This window comes from Diabrotica undecimpunctata, chromosome 5 (genome assembly GCF_040954645.1).
Source record: "Diabrotica undecimpunctata isolate CICGRU chromosome 5, icDiaUnde3, whole genome shotgun sequence".
Lineage (NCBI taxonomy): Eukaryota > Metazoa > Arthropoda > Insecta > Coleoptera > Chrysomelidae > Diabrotica > Diabrotica undecimpunctata.
In genome coordinates, this window is record NC_092807.1 from 121,339,302 (window position 1) to 121,364,421 (window position 25,120).

General features: G+C 33.6%; 3 protein-coding genes across 4 annotated transcripts in view; 1 reads left to right on the forward strand and 2 right to left on the reverse strand.

Moving 5' to 3' along the window:
• Nucleotides 1-1,121: 1,121 nt before the first annotated feature.
• On the reverse strand, nucleotides 1,122-12,498 carry Rpt1 (26S proteasome regulatory subunit Rpt1). Its single transcript, XM_072532613.1, has 7 exons — nucleotides 12,308-12,498; nucleotides 12,211-12,248; nucleotides 11,797-12,110; nucleotides 11,570-11,738; nucleotides 7,433-7,723; nucleotides 6,181-6,422; nucleotides 1,122-1,368 (listed from the first exon to the last, which is right to left on the reverse strand). The coding sequence occupies exons 1-7, from the start codon at nucleotides 12,378-12,380 to the stop codon at nucleotides 1,191-1,193; spliced, it is 1,305 nt and encodes a 434-aa protein (XP_072388714.1). The 5' UTR covers nucleotides 12,381-12,498; the 3' UTR covers nucleotides 1,122-1,190.
• A 621-nt stretch (nucleotides 12,499-13,119) lies between these two features.
• LOC140442454 (uncharacterized) lies at nucleotides 13,120-13,458 on the reverse strand. Its single transcript, XM_072533524.1, has one exon. The coding sequence runs from the start codon at nucleotides 13,456-13,458 to the stop codon at nucleotides 13,120-13,122; it is 339 nt and encodes a 112-aa protein (XP_072389625.1).
• Nucleotides 13,459-14,919: 1,461 nt separating this feature from the next.
• LOC140440767 (kinesin-like protein Klp10A) overlaps nucleotides 14,920-25,120 on the forward strand; it is a 41,105-nt gene continuing 30,904 nt past the window's right edge. The window contains exons 1-2 of one of the 2 annotated variants that reach the window (XM_072531136.1): nucleotides 14,920-15,007; nucleotides 20,910-21,056. In XM_072531136.1, coding sequence (XP_072387237.1) covers nucleotides 14,965-15,007; nucleotides 20,910-21,056 — 190 coding nt within the window. In that variant the 5' untranslated portion in view covers nucleotides 14,920-14,964. Of the gene's footprint in view, nucleotides 15,008-20,432; nucleotides 20,797-20,909; nucleotides 21,057-25,120 lie in introns of those variants that run through there. The other variant, XM_072531135.1, reaches the window with a different exon arrangement.

Genomic DNA, 25,120 nt, shown 5'->3' on the forward strand with positions numbered 1-25,120 from the left:
CGAGAAGAAATATAGTCCCACAAAACATTATGCATGAAGATGACATTGAAACGGTTGAAAAGTTTACATACCTGGGAGCAGAAATATATGCCGACGGATCAGAAGATGGAGAAATACGGAAGAGAATAACGCAGGCAAACAGAGCTTATTTTGCCCTCTCCCATATATTTCGGTCTAAAAATGTCCACCGAAATACAAAGATGAGAATCTATAAAAACTTAATTCGACCAATAGAATGCTATGCAGTGAAGTATGGGTCATGAAAGAAACATCCAAAAGCAAACTCGGCAATTCGAAAGGAAAGTACTGAGGAGAATACTAGGATCTGTGAAGGAAAACGGAATCTTCAGAAGTCGATACAACAACGAGCTTTAACAACTTTATGAGGAAGCACAACTGTCAGACTTCCTTAGAATACAAAGATTGCAATAAGCCGGATATGTGATAAGAATGGGAGAGGATAGGCTACCAAAAAGAACACTGAATGCTAGAATGCAGGGAAAGTGACCGGTTGAAAAGCCAAGAAAGCGCTGGAAAGACACAGTAAACAGCGACGCAGAAGCACTTTTAGAAGTCCGTGTATGGAGAAGATCAGCTACAGACAAGCAAGGGTGGAGGCAAAAAATAAAGGAGGCCAAGGCTCAATTTGGGCTGTAGTGCCGTAGAAGAAGGCTTGTTTACCCCTCTTTTTTGTATTTATTGCTATTTTGCAGTAAGTGTAATAAACTAAAACCCTTTTAACTAGGCGCATCTTATAAAAAATTTAATTGTTGCTATTTTATTTCTGTACAACTTTCCTCGAAAATGAATTGTTTTAAAGTTATAAGCAAGGAAAAAAGAAAAAAAAAATCAACGTTTTTAGTAACTTTTGAATATTTAAATTTTTTTATTAATATTTCCGACCTATTGAAGAAGGAGGATGTGTTAATTATTATTACTAAAGTTTTAGTAATAATAATTACAATATTATTACAATTTTTTCTGCACAAATCCGAATGCCACCTCTCACATCCAAATGTAGTCACTTTGTCACAGATCCGCCATGATCTATTAGCGATGTTAGGGTAAAGTCTATTCAAGAAAAAATACATAAAACCTTAAAACCATAAATAAACAACGAATACCCTAAAAAAAGATTATTTATTTAGAAACGCAATTTAAATAATACGATAATTAGAAAATCTTTAAAATTAATTGTAAGTCATATATCTTGGTGTAGCAGAGAACTTGGCATATGACTTAATCACTTTATTTACAGCTTCTAAGAAGTCTTTTTCGGTAGCTACTTTCCTCCTTGCTCTTATAGCGAACATACCAGCTTCAGTACAAACACTTCTGATTTCAGCTCCAGTGGAATTTGGACACAACCTAAAAAATCAACGTAACATATATTTGGCTTATAACAATTATTCAACAACTGCAAAAATGAATAATCCGGGATTATCAAGGAGGTCTCAGGAAAAGGAGATCAACAATAGATTACATTGTCACGATTATTACACAGTAGTTATTAAGCAGGAATCTTCGAGGCTATGATATCATCAAGAAGACCAGCAAAACTATTAAAATTAGACAAGAAGAGCTTAAAAATGAAATATTAAACAAAGTAAATGTACAAGGATAACTATCAAGGACATCAGCAGTACATAGAGCGATGAGGCAAGGAGATTTTCTGTCTATAACACTATTTAACCCAGCCTTAGAAAAATGAGAATATATAGTTCTTCTCAAAGCCTTCCTTCAGTGTGTCACAGCTTTTCTATTTCTTTCTAACGCATTAAGTTGGATGTGATGGAAAAAGCGGTAATTCCGCTATTAAACACAAAAATATTGTAGCGTTACATACATAAACGGTCTATTCCTAACCTACGTTTGATTCGTTGATATTTAAAATGCGCGCTTTCTATAGCCAATCAATTCCGCGAATTACAAACATTTTACATAAAACTTCATCCATGTTGGCCATCCTGTCGAAGTGTCAAAGAGTGAAGTGATCGTTGTCGTGCAGGTCAGTATTTGATAATACTTCACAGCTCTGTGCATTATTTTGTATTTTGGATTATTTATTTTTTCATTAAAATATTTTAAAAATGCCAAAATATATGGAAGAGGAACAAGTATTCACACTATAATGACTATGATGAAGTTTGAGTTGATAGATACTATAAAGAAGCATCTACCAAATAAAGTGTTTACGTATGTATTAGAATTTATTTAGTAAATGGCATTTTTATATACTTTGTTTTACTATTGAATAGACTGGCCCTTCAATATGGCCATCGGGTCTTGAGACCGCGTCTATATCATTGTCAATTCAATCCAATATAGAGTGTTTGGTCTAACTGTAAAATGTATTATGATGCTAATATAACTTATGTTTGCGTTACAAATGAAGCCACATTCGATTCGTTGTTGTATTCGATTATATATACACTGATCATGCGCATCTACTCCACCCATTCCAGGATTGTAGGAAGCAGAAAATTTGAGCTATACTACATTTTCTTTTGATTTTGATGCTCTGGACCACCGTTTTACGTGACCTAGTGATTCATGGTATCATAATTGGATAACATAGAACAAACACTATTTTCATACCATTTCACAAACAAAATTTCATTAGTTTTTTCGAATCTATAATCATATATACCTCTTGCCATTTTCTTCATTAGCTTAGACTCCATTACTAGACATTTCATCAAGTTACAAATACTTGGGTACTTCAATAAACGAAACTGGAGACCAAAACAATGAAATAAAAAGACGTATCGAAATTGCCAGGGCTACCTTCATAAAGATGAGGAAATTCTTCTGCAACAGGGATATAAGCATCCCTCTCCGATTAAGAATGCTAAGGGGCTACGTATTTAACACGCTATTATACGGTGTAGAGGCCTGGACTCTCAAGCAGAACAATATAAAAAATATTGAAAGTTTCGAGATGTGGTGCTACCGTCGAATGCTGAAGATAAGTTGGGTTGAAAGAGTTACAAATTTTGAAGTAATGCGAAGGATAGGAAAAGACCCAGAAATTTTGTCAACGATCAAACGAAGAAAACTCGAATATTTGGGTCACGTGATCAGAGGACATAAATACGCATTACTTAAAATATAATGCAAGGAAAAATAGAAGGAAAACGGAATCCAGGCCGTAGAAGAATGTCAGCTGCGTAATTTGAGAGAGTGGTTTGGCTGTACCACTAATGAACTCTTTAGGTCAGCTGTAAACAAGGTCAGGATAACCTTGCTGATCTCCAATCTCCGATAGAAGTGGCACAAGAAGAAGAAGACTAGACATTTTTGCATACGATTTTCTCTTACAGTTCCTGTCGCCTTTATACTTTTTTGGTTTAAGATATATCATTAGTTGATATGCCGTGAAATAATTATATTAGTTGTTGTAAAAACAACCTGTATATTGTAATCGTAGTATAGTTATTTTATCAAATTGTGCGCTCAGGTCGGCAGCTATCGTGTTAACGTGTGTGCGACTGATTTCCTAGATCAGGGACCCGTCCTCCCCTCGTTATGTAACTTAAGACAGACAGTGCCAATTTGCCTCTCGGCAAGTAAAGGCCGGTTGTGTGTGATCCCGAAAAGTGCGTGGTGCGTAAGAGATAAATGCGCTTGTAAACCCGGTGTTTTGTGTTAAAACGTATATAGTTGGTCTCTCTCAATTTTATCATTTCATGTATATCTGTTACTGCCTCCCCGCACTCACTGTAAAGCTAATATTTGTATAACTCTTTATGTAACTATCAGAATTGCGATAATTGTCGATGTTTGAACCAGCCCTTAAGTCTATTTTGTAAATAAATCGAAGGAAAATACCTCTTAATTGTTTTATTGCTTCAGTGGTCCTTTATAAATATTTTGAAGCAATTAGGTGTTCAAATACGCCTCTCTTAAATGTGGATAGTTTGGCAACAAAGTTTACCCTTTCCACCATTAGTTATCTAACATTTTTAAAGAGTTTTTTTTGTGTTTACAAAAAATGACGTTAGATTCGTCAATAATTACATGAAATAATTCTCGAAACATCCAATACATTATATGACGTCATAATTAATGACGCACTGAAAGAAGGCTCTGAGAAGAACCACAATCGAAAGAAGCATATTGGTCTACGGGCTGAAAATCGGGAAATAAATAAATACAAAGACAAGTTAAAGTTGTAAGTCAGAAGGTGATACACAATAAATATTGCAGAGATTAAGAAATGTACTGATATGAACCATAATATAGTCAATTATATGGGGAAAAATAATAGCCTGGTAGTAGAGAATGTTCTAAAATAATGCATGAAAATATATTTTCCAGCCTCAGATCAATATAAACAAACTTATCTGTTGCGAAAAAACAAGTTTTTACATATATATGTATATATAATAATTAGAGCTGGGATAGACATGGCAGGCCAGAGCCGCTTTTAGAAGTATGTCCAAGGTATTATATAACAGAGACCTAAAATTGGCATTACAGATCTGCCTACTGCGATGCAACGTGTTCTCGGTCTTACTTTATGGAGCCGAGTCCTGGACTGTGAGTAAAAGTGATCTAAATCGTCTTTTGCACCACAGCACCACATCTTGAAGCTTTAGAAGTTTCTTTCGAAATTTTAAAAGTTTCTTGGGCGGAGAAGATGCGATACTCCTTAATACTAGAACATATCAGCAAGACTACTGAGATTATAAAAAGATCAAGAAGAGAAAGCTGGAGTACTTCGGACATTTAATGAGAGGTCCCAAATATAGGTTCTTATATTATGCAAAGGAAAATAGCAGGCAAACGCAGTCCCGCACGAAGAAAGACTTTATGGTTGAAGAACTTGCGAGATTGGTATGGTATTGATCCAAGCATTCTATTTAGGGTGGCAGTGAATCAAATTAAGATAGCTATGATAGTAAACCACGTTCTGAAAGGACATGGTGCACCAAGAAGAAGATAGACATAGAACGTAAAAAATTGCAGTGAGGCCATTTTGCCTATCTTAAGGGGGGGGGGGGGGTACACTTTTGCTCCATATTTGCCAGGGGCATTCTACACTTCTTCCTTCCTGTTTATAATTTAGTATTTGTTTATAGATAGTATTTTTCATATAAAAATGCGTGCACGTCACAAGTTATATAAAGTGACGTCACTTATATTTAAAATTTCCAGAACGTCAACCTTAGAGTTCAAATTTTCCTAGCACAGCTAATAATGCGAAACCCATACGGAACTGCACGATCTTTCATAGACGTCGACATGGTATAATAATCAGAAAAATGTAATCTTCATTATATTGGAAATTTTAGAATTATATTGATTAAATAACCAAAAACATTTGTTATTATTAATAATATAAATTTTATGAAATAACTCTATAAGTCTAATATTCCACAAAAATAATAATTTTAATTAAACATATTAGACAATTGTACGCAACTGATACGGGAATACTTCAATATTTATTGACAGCTCAGCGTGTGGTAAAATTGTTTAAAGTGTTGCCGCGTTTTTAGAGTAAGAATTTTGTTTATGTTTTGATTTCTTACACAATTTGATCATAATATATTATATATTAATAAATTGTATTTATAAATACATATTAAATTTAGATTAAATGCTTTAAAAACTAATTATTGTTGTGTATTGTGATTGTGCTATGCCAAAACAACTAAATAGTCTGTAGAAAGCTAATAAGCTTTCATATAACATATAACAAATTTAGAATATATAATTTTGTATTAAAATGTTTTCTTATGTATTTTAGTGTGTTGCAGTAATCTTAAAACTAAGTGTATTTACTGTTAATATAATAGTTTGACAAATAGTTGACATTTTAAAAATTCCTCACTTACTTACTATTCTGATGTTTTGGCAACGCTGTGGGGTTCTGACGTCGTAAATCTTGAATGACGTGCACGCATTTTTATATGAAAAATACTATACTTAGTCAATATTTTCATTCATTACAAGAGTAACTAACTGATCACAGTCAAAAAATTTTTGGGTTTGAACTATTTTGGTTTGAGACATGTCTACTGCATGGACTCGAGACACAACGAAAATATTGATATGTGGAGAAGATGACAAAAGAAAAAGAGGGAGACAAAATTATACAGCATAAATTCAATTAACTGTAGTTATAAATAATAAAACTTTTACTGAATTCATAAATTAATACTGTTATCTTACCTGGCCAAAAGTTCAAAACGAATATCTCTCTCAACAGACATTGACCTAGCATGAATTTTGAAAATATGACTTCTTCCTTCAAGGTCTGGAAGTCCAAATTCAACTTTACGATCCAAACGACCAGGTCTCATAAGGGCAGGGTCTAGAGTATCTGGTCGATTTGTAGCCATAAGTACTTTAATGTTACCTCTAGGATCAAAACCATCCAATTGATTGATAAGTTCTAACATAGTACGTTGTACCTAAAAACAGTTTTAACATTAGTGTTGCAGTTTCGCAATGATAGATAAACATTTATAAAATATTAACAGACTTTGTGGTAGTTTTGATTCTCCTCGTATTTCATTTACAAGACGAGCCATCTGCGAAATAACACCAGACGTGTGTGAGATAAGGGACGAATTCCATCTACAAATATAGTCGAGTTTTATCTTCGAACCAACACAGACGTGTGTGTGTGGGTTAATAGCAGCGCTTCCTAGGACACTTCGCTCGAGTCTTGTGAAAAAGACATTTCCTGGCGTAGGAATGGGCGAATTTTGACTGAAATAAAGTAAAATTGTGGCATATTCTTAATAAAAAACAGTAAGCTGTCATTTAAATCAATTCGCCCAAATTTCATTATCTTAGAACATTGCTCAAATGCTAAAAAGACAACAGGACAAATAAAACCAATAAGTTTGGCAACGTTGAACTTCTCCTCTTCTGTTGAATTTATCATTTTCACTAATGCATTTTCGACGATATAAAGGGCGGACCTAATATACCTCTCTCTTTTTAAATAGGTGTTTCTCACTCCATCTCACGTAAGGTCCATACTGACGATAGATTATTACCCAGGTTGTATATTATATGAAGAAACTGTAAAAAAAATTTTCAACACGACGGCAGTGCCATACATAGGTCTTGAAACATCTGACATAAAATAAAAAGTTGTTCAATGTGATCTTCATCAACAGAAATACATTTTGAAAATGATGACACTAAATCTATACAATAATAATTATACCTAGTATGTTTTTATTGGTAACCAACACTGTTTGCGTTTAATTTATATGTTACGAGCTAACTCTGAATAATAATTTTGTTTTTTAAGAGTTCATTTTTTCTGTTTTTGTAAATTTTCATATTTAAAAATTGTTCAAATTAATATAATGTAAAGCAAACAGTTAATCATCATACTTTCTAATTAATCTATATTTTCAACTGTGTTTTGACTATCAAACTTTTGACCATAAAAAGAATTTCTTACCTCGTTATCACCTCCAGCACCATCATCAAATCTGGCTCCACCAATAGCATCAATTTCATCAAAGAATATCAAGCAGGCCTTCTTTGACCTAGCCATTTCAAAAAGTTCTCTAACCATTCTTGCTCCCTCTCCTACATACTTCTGAACCAATTCAGAACCAATTACACGGATAAAGCAGGCATCTGTTCTATTGGCTACTGCTCTAGCACAAAGAGTTTTACCAGTTCCAGGGGGACCAAAAAGAAGAACTCCTTTTGGTGGTTCAATACCAAGTTTTACAAATTTTTCGGGCTATAAATTTGAATAAGAAGTGTTTATAACGTGACTTAAAAGTATAAATAACTACATCAAATATAACCTTGTAAATAAGTGACATGGATCTATCAACCCTTGTCATTTTTGCCATGCCTCACATAACACCAGCTCTAGTTGTTGACATCTATGGCTTATAGATGGCCAGGTATGTCTCACATGGCAAACCTAAATGACAGTTTCTAGCCATTGTCATTTGCTACTATGTATTATTCATATTCCAAAAATTATAAAGATATTATCAACATACATCAGTAGGTCGCCGGTGGTGGCTGTAGTGCAGTGGCTATGCTTAACCAACAGATAGAAAATCTCACAGGTAACTAAAGAGGAGATTTTTCTCTTGGAGACAAATTTGGGGTAATAAAGTAACTACGAGTCCTAACAACTATATGTTGGAACAATCAGTTATTTTAGGAATAAAATGCTAATTTACAAAATTCTTTTAAATCATAAATATGAAATTAACAATATTTTTTATGATGTATGGAATTATTTTTAGTGCTTAATTATATCTTTTATTTTTTCAATGTCAACAGTGTTGTCAATAATAATTGTCATGCGTCATTTGAGTATAAATAATTAATAACTGTCAGTTTTATTATGAGTAGAATACAATAATGGCTCATGGAAAACCTACTGATTCAACAATGTGAGAAAGTATTATTCATCACTACCATAAAGGGAAAACAAAGCATGAAATTTCCAGTGAATTGAGTGTAGCAACAACTACTGTGAAACTTACAGTATTCATGTTCATTGCAAAAGCCAGGGCTGTACAAAAGCTGTTTCTCAAAGGAGTGTGTCATTTAATTAGAATATAATATATATATATATATATATATATATAAAGTTGGGAAGAAAAAATACACTAAGAGAAGTAACTGCTAGGTGGAATAGAGAAACTGGGATGAATGTTTCCAAACAATGTTGTCACAAATATATCAACAAAAGCTGTCTTAGTTTTTATAAAGTATCTTTATGGGTTTTTCTTTAGGTCATAGAAAACCAAGGTTGACAGAAACTCAAAAAAAGGAATCATTATATTTGGGCTAAATCAAAACTTTCGTGGACCAAACAAAACTGGGACAAAGTTATTTCTAGTGATGAAAGCACATTTGATGTCTGTGTGGGAGATTACTGAAAGCACGTAATTCTGGAAAAAAAAAACAAAAGCATTCCATACGGCTTGTCTCAAAAGGACTGTAAAGTTTCCACATGGCATCATAGTGTGGAGTTTTATGGAGACCAAAGGGTTGGGAACTTTACATTTTATTGAAGGCACAGTAAATGCAGTCAAATATCAAGATATTCTGGAACATTCTTTGTTACCCAAGTGCAGCAAAGTTATATCCATCCAGATGATTTTATCTTTCAACAGGACATAGCTTCATGTCATATGGCTAAATCTGCAAAAAAATGAATGGGAGAACAAGATATTAAAGTTTTGTCATATCCTAGCAGCTTGGATCCTAATCCAATAGACACTTTAAACAGAATGAAACAATGCCTAAGAAATAACCCTCAGCATACTTTGCGAAGACTCGCGAAAATTCTACCAGAAGATAAACAGCTGCAGAAAAGAATTCAAACCCAGAATAACAGCTTGTAAAAACAGAGATGGTTCCATAATTAGTGACAAAGAGCAGATACTAAAAAGGTGGGCGAATCATTTTGAAGAACTGCTTAGCGATAGTCGTGAAGAAGACCAAATAGAAATTACTTTGCCTGAAATGGATGAAAATGCTCAAGAGCTGCCCCTCACCGAAGAAGAAATTAGAGAAGCCATTTCAAAACTGAAAAATAACAAAGCTCCCGGTTTGGTCAATCTTCCTGCCGAACTATTTAAGAATGGAGGTGACACCCTTTTTAAACACATGCATAAATTAGTAACCAAAATCTGGCAACGGAAGGAAACGCCAGCGGACTGGAAATTAGGTGTAATGCACCCTCTTCACAAAAAGGGAGACATGATGGTATGTGATAATTATAGGGCATCACCCTACTTAACGTGGCATACAATGTATTGTCCAACGTATTATACAGACGATTGATCCCCTATGCTGAACAAATAGTTGGGAACTACCAGTGCAGTTTCCGACCCAATAAATCAACAACGGATCAAATCTTCACAGTCAGACAGATTCTTGAGAAAACGCTTGAGTTCGAAGTCGACACCCACCACATATTCGTGGATTTCAAAGCCGCATATGACTCAGTCAACAGACAAAAACTTCTACCGGCTATGGTGGAATTTCAAATGCCGCTTCATCTTGTTTAACTAACGGAAGTTACACTTACAGGCGTAGAGAGTATAGTCAGAATCCAAAACAACTTTCCCAGACCCTTCCATTGTAAAAATGGACTGAGACAGGCAGACGGACTGTCGTGTCTCTTATTTAACCTTGCACTAGAAAAAGTAATTCGAGACTGCCATATTAATACGAATGGCACCATCTTTAATAAATCTGTACAAGTGGTCGGATATGCAGATGACATAGGCATTATTGCTAGGTCCTCAGAATCTCTGATCGAAGCATTTCGATCACTAAGGGCGTCTGCACTTAAAATGGGTTTAAAAATAAACACACAGAAAACCAAGTATATGTATTGTACTAGATCAGGCAACCAGATACCTAGACTATTAATTGAAGATCTGGAACTGGAGGGTGTGGACACCTTCGTCTACCTGGGCTCGCTGCTGACCAAAGACAACAATGTCAGCGAAGAAATTAAAAGAAGAATAGTGCTAGCCAATAAGTGCTATTACGGCTTGAGGAAACATATGACCCCAAAACTACCCAGAAAAATTAAAGTTACCATATATAAGACATTAATAAGGCTAGTGTTAACATACAGGTCTGAAACATGGTCACTTACACAGAATGACCAAGAATTGCTTAAATGTTTCGAGAGAAAAATTTTAAAGAAAATATATGGAGGAATCCAAGAACAGGGTTTGTGGCGTAGGCGCTACAACTTTGAGTTATACAGAAGTTTTGGGAAACCTGACGTTGTAAAATGTATTAAATTAGCACGCCTTCGATGGATAGGCCATGTTATTAGGCGAGATGAAGATGCAACGATCAGAAAAATTTTCGACCGAAGAGGACCAGTGGGAAGACGAGCCAGAGGAAGACCAAAACTTAGGTATCAAGATAAAATCCATTGGAGTAAAAGCATGGAGAAGAGTTGCCAGAGACAGGGGCGAATGGAAGATTGTTCTGAAGAAGGATTTGGCTCATAATGAGCTGTAATGCCACTGACGATGATACTTTGCCACAGCTATGTCCTAAATTGCAACAAATATAGGATAGTTTCATCCCTGAATTCTGTGAAGGCCTAGTTGATACAATGCCTAATAAATTTCAGGCTGTTATTCATAATTTTAATTTTTTAAAAACCTCTTGTTGCAATATTTAGTTTTCAGCATTTTTCGATTATCAAACAATTAATTAAATAGTTGAAATTCATTAAAAAATGTTGTTAATTTCATATTTATAATTTAAAAAAATTTAAATAAAAAAAATTTTGGTAAATTGGCATTTTATTAGTGAAATAACTGCTTGTTCCAATATATAATTGTTAGGGCTCATCTAAGTAAATAACCATTGTGGAACATATAAAATAATTTTATCATTGTTGACCACTACACACTGGAATATCTTATGGGTATAATGCAAACAGTGGTGAGCCTGCTAGACACAATGATCTATAGAACAGTATAGAATCAGAACTCATGAATAAAAGCTTAAAGAAAGTCATTCAACAGTAATAGAAAATGACAAAAATATTACAATATTGAATTTTAGTAAAATAACTTACATGGAGTAAAGGAGTTTCAACAACTTCCCTCAACTTTTCAATTTGTTCTTTGCAACCACCAACATCACTGTATGTAACATCAGGTTTCTCCTCAACTTGCATCATAGTCACAGTTGGATCAATTTTTGGAGGTAGAGGAATATGAATTTGATACTTATTCCGATCAACTCTAAAAACAAAACATTTTATCTCTTGGTTTGACAATTTTTTAACTCAACAATTCTTACCCAACTCTCATGCCTTCTTCTATGTCTGTAGGGGCCACAGAGTCTGCCAAATCTACTACAAATTTGGCAAACTGTTTAACATTTATAATGTATTTGGGATCATCTGTATCAGCATTGATAATTTTCGTACAACGGGCCACTTGTAAGGGTTGTTCATTTTGTAAGGTTTGTTTGTCAGCTGCTAGATCCCATAAAGCTGGTGCAGCCAAACCAGTATCAGACTCTTTTATACCAGTTAATTCATTTACCCTTTTGATTATCGTTTGAATATCTTCTTCACATGTTTTAATCGTCTTTGTGTATTGCCCTTGTCCCTAAATAATAAATAGATATTAGATCTAAGATATATTTGATCATGTGAAAACCGATCCCATAAATAATACGGATATTGATTAAATGAAAAAGAAAACTTACATAGGTTTTGAGAAGTGCTATATCTCCTTCATCAAGTGCTAAAATAATATTTTCATTGTAATTTGCAAATTTTCTAAAAATTACTTTTTTGGGTTACCTTTAATTTCCTTTTCGGGCTCCTCTTTTTGGTCTTTTATTTTTCGCATATCATCTCCTAAATGGTCCGGCATCTTAATTGTCTTAAATTAAAATTATATATGTGAAAAATATTATTCTTAGAATACTTGTGTGCAAGATTACAAGCAAATTTTTAGTGGATTTGAAACGTTTAATCTGTCTGCTGTCAATGTCAACTCATACTCCTTGTCACTTTATTAATTAAATGCGGTGCTGTATAATAATCCACAATACGTTAAAATTATTTTTGTCTTCCTTGATATTAAATAAATAAATAAATACTTTATTTCCTTTTAAATAAACATAGTTTGTGTAGAATTGGTCAGTTAATTAAATAAAACAAACAAGTAGACGAACACACTAAACTAATATCAAAAAAGGAGTACATTTAAAATTGAAGAAATTTTTCAATTGAATAAAAAAATGTGTGCAGTCAAAAATTCCTTTAAATTTATTTTAAAGCTTATCATGCTCTAACACAATTTTATTTGCATTGGTAATCTATTCAAAAGTATTTGTCCCATTATACTAGGAGACCTGAAATATACATTTCTCTTACATATTTGGCTAGTTAAGGTATCTATTAATATGTATCGGACCGGGTTGTAAATAATAACAACAGTATAAGAAATAATACCGACTTTAATTATCACTCCAAAACGTAATGCAAATAACAATATACATTAAATAGACCATCGTCGCGTCTGTCGTCCTGAGTTTTCTCCCAGCTGATTGTGACGTAACCGCACTGCATGGTTGCCAATACATCACACACCTCCCTCCTGGATGAATCTACTCATCATAGTCCTCGAAATACCTTGGAGGTTTTCTTATTCGGGCAGGTGGCTTTTTAACTTCAACGGCCTGCTCTACAATTTCTGGTTCTGGGTCCACAAATTCGTTTGGATGCAGAAACAACGGTTGCGGAGTTACCAGTAATTTTGTTTCCATCGAGGTTGACGGAAATTCGTCTGTTGTTTCTTGGTCACACACACGGGTTCTGATTTGGTCAGAATGACGACGTAAAGTTTTACCATCATGGGTTTGAACTTTGTAGCTTAACGGTCCAGTGGTTTCAATTATTTTGGAAGGAAGCCACTTTTGAATACAGTCTCGTTTTCTTGAAAACATCTGGGTACTGTTTTGTAAGAATCTTTCATCTCTTGCTTAGATAACATTTCTTTTCTAAAGTCGGGCTGTAAACGATCAAATAATGAGCCCAATTTTTGCCCCATTAATATTTCTGATGGGCATCTCCCTGTCGTACAATGGGGTGTAATGTGCTGAGTAAGGATATATCTGTGTAATGCTAACTGTATTTTAGTTTCTTCATTACTATCTCTCATTTTTTTAGTGCATTTTTTACATTTTGTACCATGCGTTCCGCTTGCCCATTACTACTTGGATGGTACGGTGCAACCAATGCTTGTTTAATAAGGTTTTTCTTTAAAAAATCTTGGAACTCAGCTGACGTAAAACAAGTTTCGTAATCAGATTCGACGATATCTGGGATGCCATGAGTGGCAAATAAACCACGTAATACCTCTATAGTCACAACACTAGAGGTATTTGGAACGATTTTAACCTCCAACCACTTTGAGTACGAGTCTATGATAATCAGAAACATTTTGCCTTTAAATGGACCGGCAAAATCGAGGTGTATTCTTGTCCATGGAGCTCTGGCCCACTCCAACGGATGGATTGGAGCCTTTTTTGGCATGTTTCTAGACTCCTGGCACTCGCTGCATGTATGTACTAGGTGTTCGATTTGTTTGTCGAGATTTAGCCACCAAACATATGAGCGTGCCAGTGACTTCATTTTTACGATTCCGGGGTTTGCTGAGTGTAGCAAATTCAGTATTGTTTTCCTCCTTCCAAGCGGAACTATTACCCTTGTACCCCATAACAGGCAGTCTTGTACGGAATATAAAGAATTGCAGAGACACCTAGAAGAAGTTTTCACGGTATGACTCCTACCCAGGAAGGATAGTCTCTCATGTATGGTTGAAAGATTCGATTTTTTTTTTCGCCGGAAGCAGTTATATCGTTTGTAGGTTACTTTATGTAGAATTCTGCTGTCCAAAGTTAGAAGCTTATTTAAAAATCATGACTGAACAGAGAGTAAATCTTTGCTCTGTACTCGATTAGAGCTGCAGATCCTGAAAAGAAGAATATATTACGGATTATCTCTTTTTTCTGGTATTGTAACATTTCGTGCTTCTTTGGTTTTTTTTTTATTTTTACAATGTTCTTTTAATTTTTTTTCTTTTAATTGTTATGCTCGTTTAATATTGTATTTTTAAAATCCTTGAATATCTAGATTTAATTAAAATTTCGTTCTTGAAGTCAATTGATTACCACATTGACAGGTATTCATTTTGATTAAATTTTGTTAAGGTACAATACCCTTTGCTATATAATAGGTATATTCGCAGAAATACATACGTGTTGAAATATTGATTCAATTGTTCTCTTTTGATAGCATCAATGGTTTCCCCATTATTAAATATGGGCGGCACTCAACTAAATAACACCCCCTGTTTGGTCAATAAATCCCATAGAGAAGTTCAATGTAAATTTACAAACATTTCAAAGAAGTTTACGTGTAGTTAGTAGGTAGTGAAATCTGTATGTAAAATGTCGTTTCTTAAGAAATATTTGCTGCTTCATGACAGTAGAGGTAAGTAATTATGTAAATATATATTTAATATACAAAATTTTACACATTTTTCTAAATCTTTTTTAGAAAAAAATATAAGATATAAAAGCATAAGAACTTTTTTAAATATATAGTACATAAATAATGTTTTATTAACTTTAATAATTGTAATTACAATATATCTATTTATCTATATTTTTGTGTTTTTGGACACAAGCAGTAGGATTGTCTTTTATAGTTTATTTTTATGAACGAGAGAGTAATTAGCATAATTTTAACTGGTAGCTCCGACCACTCCATGGGCGTGCTCAAGATTAATTGAAAAATTACTTTGAATAATTGTAAAAAATAAATGAATTATTTCAGTGTTATAAAGTGTTATGTGTATGTAAACAAAAGTGACCTCTTTTATCACACACTATATTAGAACTGACTGGCCTACATTAAAAAGGGTTTTAAAAAATTCACATTTTTTTTAATTTTTAAAAATTACAAAAGAGAAAAAGAGTTTTTAAAACCGTCTAAGGTATGTTAAATAGATGAATAAAAATATTAATATAAAACTTACAGCTACTTGTTACAAATCCAAATCAGATTCAGAAGATGAACTTTCAGAACCAAGATTTATAATAACTGGCTCGATCATTTTATCAGTAATATTGTCCAGCTTCCACATTTTTTCCTCTTCTTTAATAGTGTGATTTACTGCCTTTTCCCAGTTTTCAGGTTTTACATTATTTACGGCCTCCAAAAACAACTGTTTAACATCATGAATTTTAAAAGTGGTATTTTTTCTTGAAACTTCACTCTTTATCTGTGCCCATACCAGTTCAATCGGGTTTAATTCACAATGATATGGTGGGGATCTAAGTACTGTCATTCCACGATTTTTGGCAATTTCATCAATTTCGTATTTTTTAAATTTTTCTTTATGAAGGGCACACAACGAATAAAGTTCCTTTCTTATAGATCCGGGATGGTACGTAATATTTTTTAAACTCAGCCAATTCTGCAAGTCTTTTTTTAACCACTTGGTTGTGGGCAGTCCTTCTATAAGTCTGGAGTGATAACTTGCATTATCCATTACTATTACACAGTTCTTAGGAAGAATATCTATCATTTGTTCGAACCATTCTTGAAAGACATCAGCGTTCATGTCTTCATGGTAGTCACCGGTACGAGTTGATTCAAAAGTTAATAAACCACCTTCAACAAAACCGTCTGAACTGCCAATGTGTACTATTATCAGCCTGCGTCCCTTTCCTGATGGTGGGTTTAAATCAGTAGATAAGTTATTTACAAAAGCGTGCCTTTGACTTGTAACAGTTTCATCCTGCCAAAATTTATTTGGTGTATGACCCTCGTTGATCCATGTTTCATCAAGATAAAATATTTTTCTTTTTTGGTTTCTCATTTCCTTTATGGTTCTTAGAAAATGTCTTCATGACAATATCGCTTCTTTCTAATAAAATAGACTTTCTGGGATTCTTTTTCCAGCGGAAGCCTATTTCTTTTAAAAGTTTCCATAACGTACTTCGACTCATTTCTGGGTAATCCTTATCATCTCGAACTGAGACAAGAACTTTATCCAATGTTGGAAATTCTTGTCTAAAGAAGAATTCATGCACTTTCCGTCGAAGTCCTAACCAACGAAAACTAACGAAAACTACCACATTTCTCTTCTTTAATAACTCTGTAAAATTTATTATTTAGTATTTCTCTTCTTTAATAACTCTTTAATAACTCTGTAAAAAGAACACGACAACTAGTAAACACAGCTAAACGAGAAATGTGGGACAAAAAATGCAAAGAGATAGACACATATATGGGAGGTAGAAAATGCTCAGAGACGTAGAAATTCCTGACAAAAGTTAAATCAAATGAAAAAAGAGAAACAAACATACAATTAATAACAACAGAGAACTGGATCCGACATTACGAAAATCTATTAACAGAAAACAGAGAGGAATATAGAGAAATGTCTCCAACTGAAATACACATACAGGGAGAAACGATAAACATCGATGAGAGGACTGTCATAAAAACGATACAACTACTAAAAAATGGTCGAGCTGCAGGTCCGGAGAGAATTTCAGCAGAACTAATCAAATGCGGTACTAACAAACTGTTTGAACGATTAACCTGGTGTATAAACCAATATCTAAACGGTGCACCAGTCCCGCATGGATGGAAAGTATCCTTCATATCATCTATACATAAGAAGGGAAGTAAACTGGACTGCTCAAACTATCGAGGTATATCAGTAACCAGTACCTTAAGTCGCCTATATGGAAGGATACTTCGAGACATTATCGAACAAGAATATAAGGAACAAGAAGAAGAGGAACAATCTGGCTTTAGAGCAGAAAGGAGCTGCACCGATAATGTGTTTGTTTTGAAACAAATAATAGAAAAAAGATCAAGTACCAATCAAGAAACCCACCTTATGTTTATAGACCTTCAGAAGGCCTATGATACTGTACCCGCTAAAAAGCTATGGAAAGTTTTGCAGGAAACAAACATTAACCACACAGTAATTAACGCCCTTAAACAGCTTTATGAAGGATCAACGTCGGGAATAAAAATTGGAAATAGACTTTCAAAAAAATTTCCTGTAAACAAGGGACTCCGGCAGGGGTGTTGCATATCCCCCACATTGTTTAAAATCTACGTGGCGAAAGCACTGTATCAGTGGAAAAGAAAGTGCAGAGGAATGGGCATTGACCTGGGAGAAACTTGCCTATATACCCTACAGTTTGCAGACGATCAAGTCCTTATAGCCAACGATAAAGAAGACCTGACATATATGGCCAGAAAACTACAGGAAAAATACAAGAAGTGGGGTTTAGAACTCAATACACAAAAAACAAAATATCTCCCAATAGGCGCAGAACTATCCAACATTCAGATGGACACAACCGAAATTGCATTCTGCACTGAATATACCTACCTAGGAATTGATTTCGACACCACAGGCACAGACAATAGGGAAATTAGAAAACGAATAACCCAGGCCCGTAGAACAATTGGATGCCTTAACGGAGTTCTTTGGAGCTCAGAAATTGGTAAAAGACGAAAATACAATATATATGAATCTCTCATAAAAACCAGCTTAACCCATGGTACAGAGACATGGAGACTAACAGAAAGCAATAAAAGAAAACTCGAAGCAACAGAAATGGATGTATTTAGACGATCACTTCGAATATCTAGAGCAGACAGAATTAGAAACGATGAAATAAGGAATCGGATGGGGGTAGATGGATCACTGGCAACAGACATAGAAAGGAAACAACTTATATGGTATGGCCATGTTCAAAGAATGCCAGAAACAAGACTACCAAAAATCGCCATGAAATGGATACCACCAAATCGTAAGAAACGAGGAAGACCAAAAAGAACATGGAAGGAGGGAATAACAAAGGCAATGAGCTCCCGAGACTTGACCGAAGAACAATGGAATGATAGAAATTCGTGGAAATTAGGCATCGGACAACGACGCAAGACGTTTTGAAACCGATATATATATATATATATATATATATATATATATATATATATATATATATATATATAATAACTCTGTAAATCGTAGATTTCCCAACACCAAGTGTACTGCTAACTAACTCAACGGTCTCATCAACACTTTCACATAAACGTTTGTCTGTAAATGATTTAAAACAATTAAATATTAATGTTTTTTCATTAACTGTTAGAGGACCAATTTTTCGGCGTTTACACGGCACTTCCAAATTTTCCATAACACTAGTATACACAATAAACTGCACCTTGCAACTGAAGTACCTACTTTTAGTGAACTGTTAAGAATTTTGAATACGCCACTTGGACCTTCCTATATACAAAATGGAAAAACCCACTATCACATTTTCTGTGGAATAAGTTTAGAAGGTAATTATCTAGTCAATTACTGTCGTAGATTCCTGGAATTAAAGAATTAAATGTTTGATTGTTGAAACCCTTACTTCGTGGAATGCACTCATTTCAGATAAAATAAAACGTTTTATTTTATCTAAAGAATTAAACTTTATTTTGCAAATAGGCAAAGAATTAAACTTTATTTTGCAAATAGATAAAAATAAAACGTTTTATTTTATCTAAAGAATTAAACTTTATTTTGCAAATAGGTAGGTACTTATTAAACTTTTATTGGTTATATATAACCAATAAAATAAACATCTTACATTTCTTGCAAATTCATTAGTACCTGTTAACCTCCATCACTCCGACACTGGCAACCTTATTTAGGGATTAGTAAACCTCACAACTATAATTGTATTCTATTCTGCTCCAACCTTTATACCTGGTGGTCATACTCAATTTAAAATTGTTTTCAAAGCACGTGGTGTTCGTGTGTATTAAGGTATAAAAAAATTGCTTATTACAAGCTTAAATTTTTATTTTAAGAAGATCTCCTCAGAATTAAATCATTCCATCATCAGTTAACTAAAAGAGAGAGTAAAAATACCAATATAAAAAAACACAAGTTAAAATTTAAATATATAGAAATAACACGTTGGTTTTTTACTACTTACATAAAAAGTTGTTAAAAAACATTGTATGGCCACTTAAAAAAACTTTCGAAGGACATCCGTATTAAAATATAATCCTCATGGTTTATATATTTTAATATATTTTAATACGGATGTCCTTCGAAAGTTTTTTTAAGTGGCCATACAATGTTTTTTAACAACGTTTTATGTAAGTACTAAAAAACCAACGTGTTATTTCTATATATTTAAATTTTAACTTGTGTTTTTTAATATTGGTATTTTTACTCTCTCTTTTAGTTAACTGATGATGGAATGATTTAATTCCGAAAAGATCTTCTTAAAATAAAAATTTAAGCTTGTAATAAGCAATTTTTTTATACCTTAATACACACGAACACCACGTGCTTTGTATTCAACAGGTATACTAGCCACTCCTGGATATCTCCACTTCATGGTTTGTTCCAGTTTCACTTTTAATTTAAAATTGTTTTCCTATATACTTCTGTAAACTTGTTGACAAATATCTGTTTTTCATTGAGTCACCCGTATCAACAGTTTAGGGATTTGCATACATAATTTATTGTTTTATTACCCTCTCATACATAAAAATACACTATAACTACCCCCACACATTAAAAAAATAAAATTGAGTCCTCTCAAAAATGTAATCTTAAGGTAACTTTTCAATGGATTAAAAACAAAAATGATAACTGTTTAATAAGTTCTTGTCTTATTTTGAATTTTGAGCATTCTGACAGCTTGTAATTTAACAAATGCATATAAATAATATGTAAATAGTATATCTTCATTTTCAAGTTTTTGGTGCTAAAGTCTTTAAAGTAGATATAAAAAATTGTATGCTGTGTCTCAAAAAGTTGTGACTTTTCCTCGATAAGATAATTCATCTGTTTGCTCGTCCCAGATAAAACAGTTAAACTGTTGTTTTTTGATTAAAAATTAATTTATTATAATATTATAATTATAATTATTAAACTATTAGCTACCTACGAATATGTATGAATTAAATAATGATTCAAGATCTAGAAACAAGGAAGACGCAAAATATTGAAATCACGACATCCCCACCCACAAAGAATTTCCTTTTTAGTAGAACTATTCATTTTGTTTGTATGCTTTTAAATATTTCCAAAGGTCACACAGTATGAAATAATTCACTGTTATATCAATATTAAATTGCTGGTACAATGCTACTTGCGTTTTTACTGAGAATATACACACTTTTCTCAACCATGTTTTTCCGGATTCCGACCTATTTCCAATTGACTGCTTCTAAAAAAGGTAATATTATTTTTTGACACATTTTGGCATATCTAAGCGCATTTTTAATATGTTATTTGTTAATTAACCCGTTAGTATTCAATGACAGTTTCTAATGTGACACATTTTGACAGGAGGAAAGATGTTTCCATATCTCATCGAAGAAAAAGAATGTAAAAAGTTACCCAAAAGTGAGTCGCCTAGCAGAAGATGCTCAATTGATAGAGGGATACCAGGAGATATTTCTTCAGGTCAACACAACTTTTCTCCCAGAATTCAAAGTAAGATATATAAAAAACTAAGTTTTCAAATTGTCGACGTGTTTCTGGTATAAAATGATGTACTCGTATTTTTTAAATAATTTTTGAAACAAATTACTGTAAATAAAAAAAATATTGTTTATATATTTACTACAATATCCAAAAAGAATGAACATTCGATTTATATATTATTTCTTTACAAATATCTAATTCTTAGTTTCGAAGTTGGATTTCTTAGTATTTAAGTGTATTCCAGATATTTAAAATGTGATTAAAATAAATTAGCCTCGAAATTCAGTCCAGTTTCTGTTAACTTTTTAGTTTTCGCTTGGTATAAAACTCGTCTTCTTGCTTTTGGTCTCTAATTACACTAAGAATTTATAATCTGTGACCTTCACCTATCATAATTAACATAAATAATGTGAAAATCACCCATAAATATCCATATTTGAACTTCTTCTTATCTTATGGACTACAAGCCCATGGGATATTTTTAATGGGTCATTTTTTTACCTAGCATGAATCACATATAAATCAATACTACATGTAATAACAACTTTAGAAACTATGCCGCAAATTCTTATCGGTACACAAAGCATGGTATTCAAATTATGGATTGCGCGTTAGATTTCTCACCCCCTGTCCCAGCCAAAATGTACGGCGTTGTAAAAAAAAAAATAATCTATATACCGATTCGAAATTAAATAAAAAAGTTATAAACAAAAATAACTAATAAATAACACATAACTTATTTTCTGGTAATTTTGCAATAAAATGACATAAGAGCAATATCATAGCGGATGAATATCATAGAGCATGAACACCCATTTTAAAAAAAAGCCCCCAAAGTAAGCTGATCTGGCAATCACCAAATGGCTTGAACAAGAACGAAATTGACTTTATCTTTACTAACAAAACAGTCGCTGTTCAAGACGTAACTGTATTAAATCAATTTTCAATCGAAAGTGACCATAGAATGGTTAGAGTGAAGATAGTCTAGAACGTAAAGAAGGAACGAAGAAATATGGTAACAAGGACTAAAAATGTTACGTTCACTGCGATTACTAACACAAGGAAATACCAGGAAGAAATAGATAAAAAAGCTTTCCATAGAATAATTTTCACTAAAAATTTTATTTAATTTCTTTAATTTCCCTGGATTTCACAGCGCTCCGAGATTGTCCTTGTTCTCTTGAACAGGAACAATCAATGAGTTCTTGAATATTCTTCATCTTGAAATTAGGAGTGCAAAGGGTTTTCGCGCTGTATCTTGTAGAAACCCTACAAAAAATTTTATTAGACATTATTTGTAGAAAATTAAATTGTCTACAAATTTATTCTCATTACTTTTTATAGTAAAATGGAAAATAAAAAAGTTATTAACAAAAATAACGTATAATGTATCGAAATTAAATTTTTTTTCCAAAACAATTTTATTTTACAAGATTCATATTTTGTTATAACAAATTCACAAAATGATTATTTATAATTGATGCTCGCATTCTGTTATTTTCATTTACATAGACTTCATTATTTTCTAACACATTCTTCTTCTTGATGTGCCTATCCGTTACGAATGTTGGTGATCATCATGGCATTCTTTATCTTATCTGCAGCAGCGCGGAAAAGCTGCACATATGTTGTATAGAACCAGATTCTGAGGTTCTTTAACCAAGATGTTCTTCTTCTTCCTGGACCTCGTTTTCCAAATATTTTTCCTTGCAAGATGTCTTGAAGGAGAGCATATCTGGATTCATTTCGCATAATATGTCCGAAGAACTGTAACTTTCGAGATTTGATGGTGGTCAGTACCTCTCGGTTCTTATTCATTCTTCTGAGGACCTCCTCATTTGTGACTCGGTCAGTCCACGGGATCTTAAGCATTCTCCGATATAGCCACATCTCAAACACATCTAAAACATTATTTTCATTCAATTCTTCATTAATATTCACCTCATTTGGCGGTTCACCATCTTTTTCATTGATTGCTAAATTATGCAAAATTGAAGTTGCTATGATAATAACCTGGGAAGTTTCCACACTCATAGGATCTTTCTACACAGTTTCTAATTTGTGACTCGTTAAATAAAATTTCTGCAGGTTCATTTGGAGGTGCTAGAGGTTTTATCAAATAATTTTTAATACCATATCCACTGTCGCCCAGCAGAACAGAATTTGCACCAAATTCTCTTTCCACTAAGCGAGCTTTCAATCTACAGTTATTAAAATATTATTGTTTGGTCATGTGTTGATTCTGAGCACCGCACCACTATGTCGATTATTCTCAATTCTGCATCGCATACAGTCTAAACATTCCATGAAAAATATCCTTTTCGGTTTCTATAACGTTCAGCTTAATGTCCACCTGGTGATTGGATCCGGATGTGGATGCAGTCTATTGTGTCTAGTACATATGGAAATCGTGCAATATTATAAAATTTTTGTTTCAATTCCTGTAATTCCATTTCTGTAAAGTTTGTTTAGCAGTAAGACGTGTTTAGTATTTAGCAGGTGACGATAATGAACAACAAGGTTTTAGGTTAGGAAGATCATGCACCGACGCTATATTTATAATGAGGCAAGTGCAAGAGAAATCATTAGAATACAAAAACCGGCATATTTATGTTTCTTGGACCTCAAGAAGGCTTTTGACCGGGTCAAATTAAAAGACGTTATCCACTTATTGTAAGCAAGAGAGATACCTCTAGGAATAATCAAAACGATCGAAAATATCTACCAAAATAACACAATAAAAGTAAAAGTAGAACAAGAACTAACCGACTCTATTGAAGCTGGCAATGGGATACGACAGGGAGATTCCCTGAGTCCTCTATTGTTCAACCTGATTATGGATGAAATAATAAAAAAAGTAAGAACTAAAAAAGGATACCAAATGTGAGAAAAACAACTTAAAATAATCTGCTATGCAGACGACGCAATACTACACTCTCAAAGTGAAGATGATTTACAACGTATGCTGCACCAATTTAATATAACCGCCAGAAAATTTAACATGTTAATTTTCCAAAAAAGTCAAAATGCATGGTTACAACAGCAAATTTACTAAGATGTAAATTGGAGCTGGAAGGTCAGATAATAGAACAAGTGATGGAGTTTAAATATCTAGGCATCACATTATCTAGCTACGGAAAGCTCGAAACTGAAGTGGAAGATCAAGTGAATAGAGCAAACAGAGCCGCAGGCTGCCTAAATGAAACAATATGGAGAAAAAAAATATCGGGAAAGAAACGAAAGGCAGAATTTACAAAACAGTCATCAGACCAATAATAGCATAAGCGGCAGAAACAAGACCTGACACAGAGAGGACAAAAAGGTTATTAGAAACAGCAGAGATGAAAATACTTAGAAAAATTGATGGTAAGACACTATGGGACAGAGCTAGAAGTACAGATATACGACGTAGATGCAAGGTGGAGAACATCACAAACTGGGTAAGAAATAGAAGAGTAGAATGGAATGATTATATAAGCCGAATGACAACAAATAGAGTTGTAAAGACGGCAAGAGACGGTTTCCCAATAGGAAAACTATCAGTAGGAAGACCATGACAACGGCGGAACGACAACGTACTGGAGGCACATTAAAAAACAGACAGAGTCATGTCTATATAAAATGAAGAAGAAGAAGAAGAAGCTCTAAAGCAACGCCGTTTAGGTTAGGCGTAATTTATATTTAGGTATAGATACCTAATATTAGGCTCATGATAAGAGTAGACAGAACGAGTCTGTTGCGAGTAGCATGCGCCTACAGGACTCTACCTGCGCGGCTTTGTGGACTATCACGGGTTGTGTTCCTCTGCATGTGTTAGCAGTAGAAAGGAGACATCTCTATAAGAAAAGGGAGGATTTCACAACAGCCATAAAAAAGTAGAAAGAGAAAAGGTGGCAAAAAGAGTGGATCAACACGGAAGATGTTGCCCTGTGGACCAAGATGCTAATCCGAAACATAAGGAACTGGCTAGATTGACTGTTTTAGGGCTTAACTTCATAGATTCAGAAAGACAGATACAGATAAATAACTATACTGCGAATATTCCGACACTGTTACTCACACAATGCTGGAGT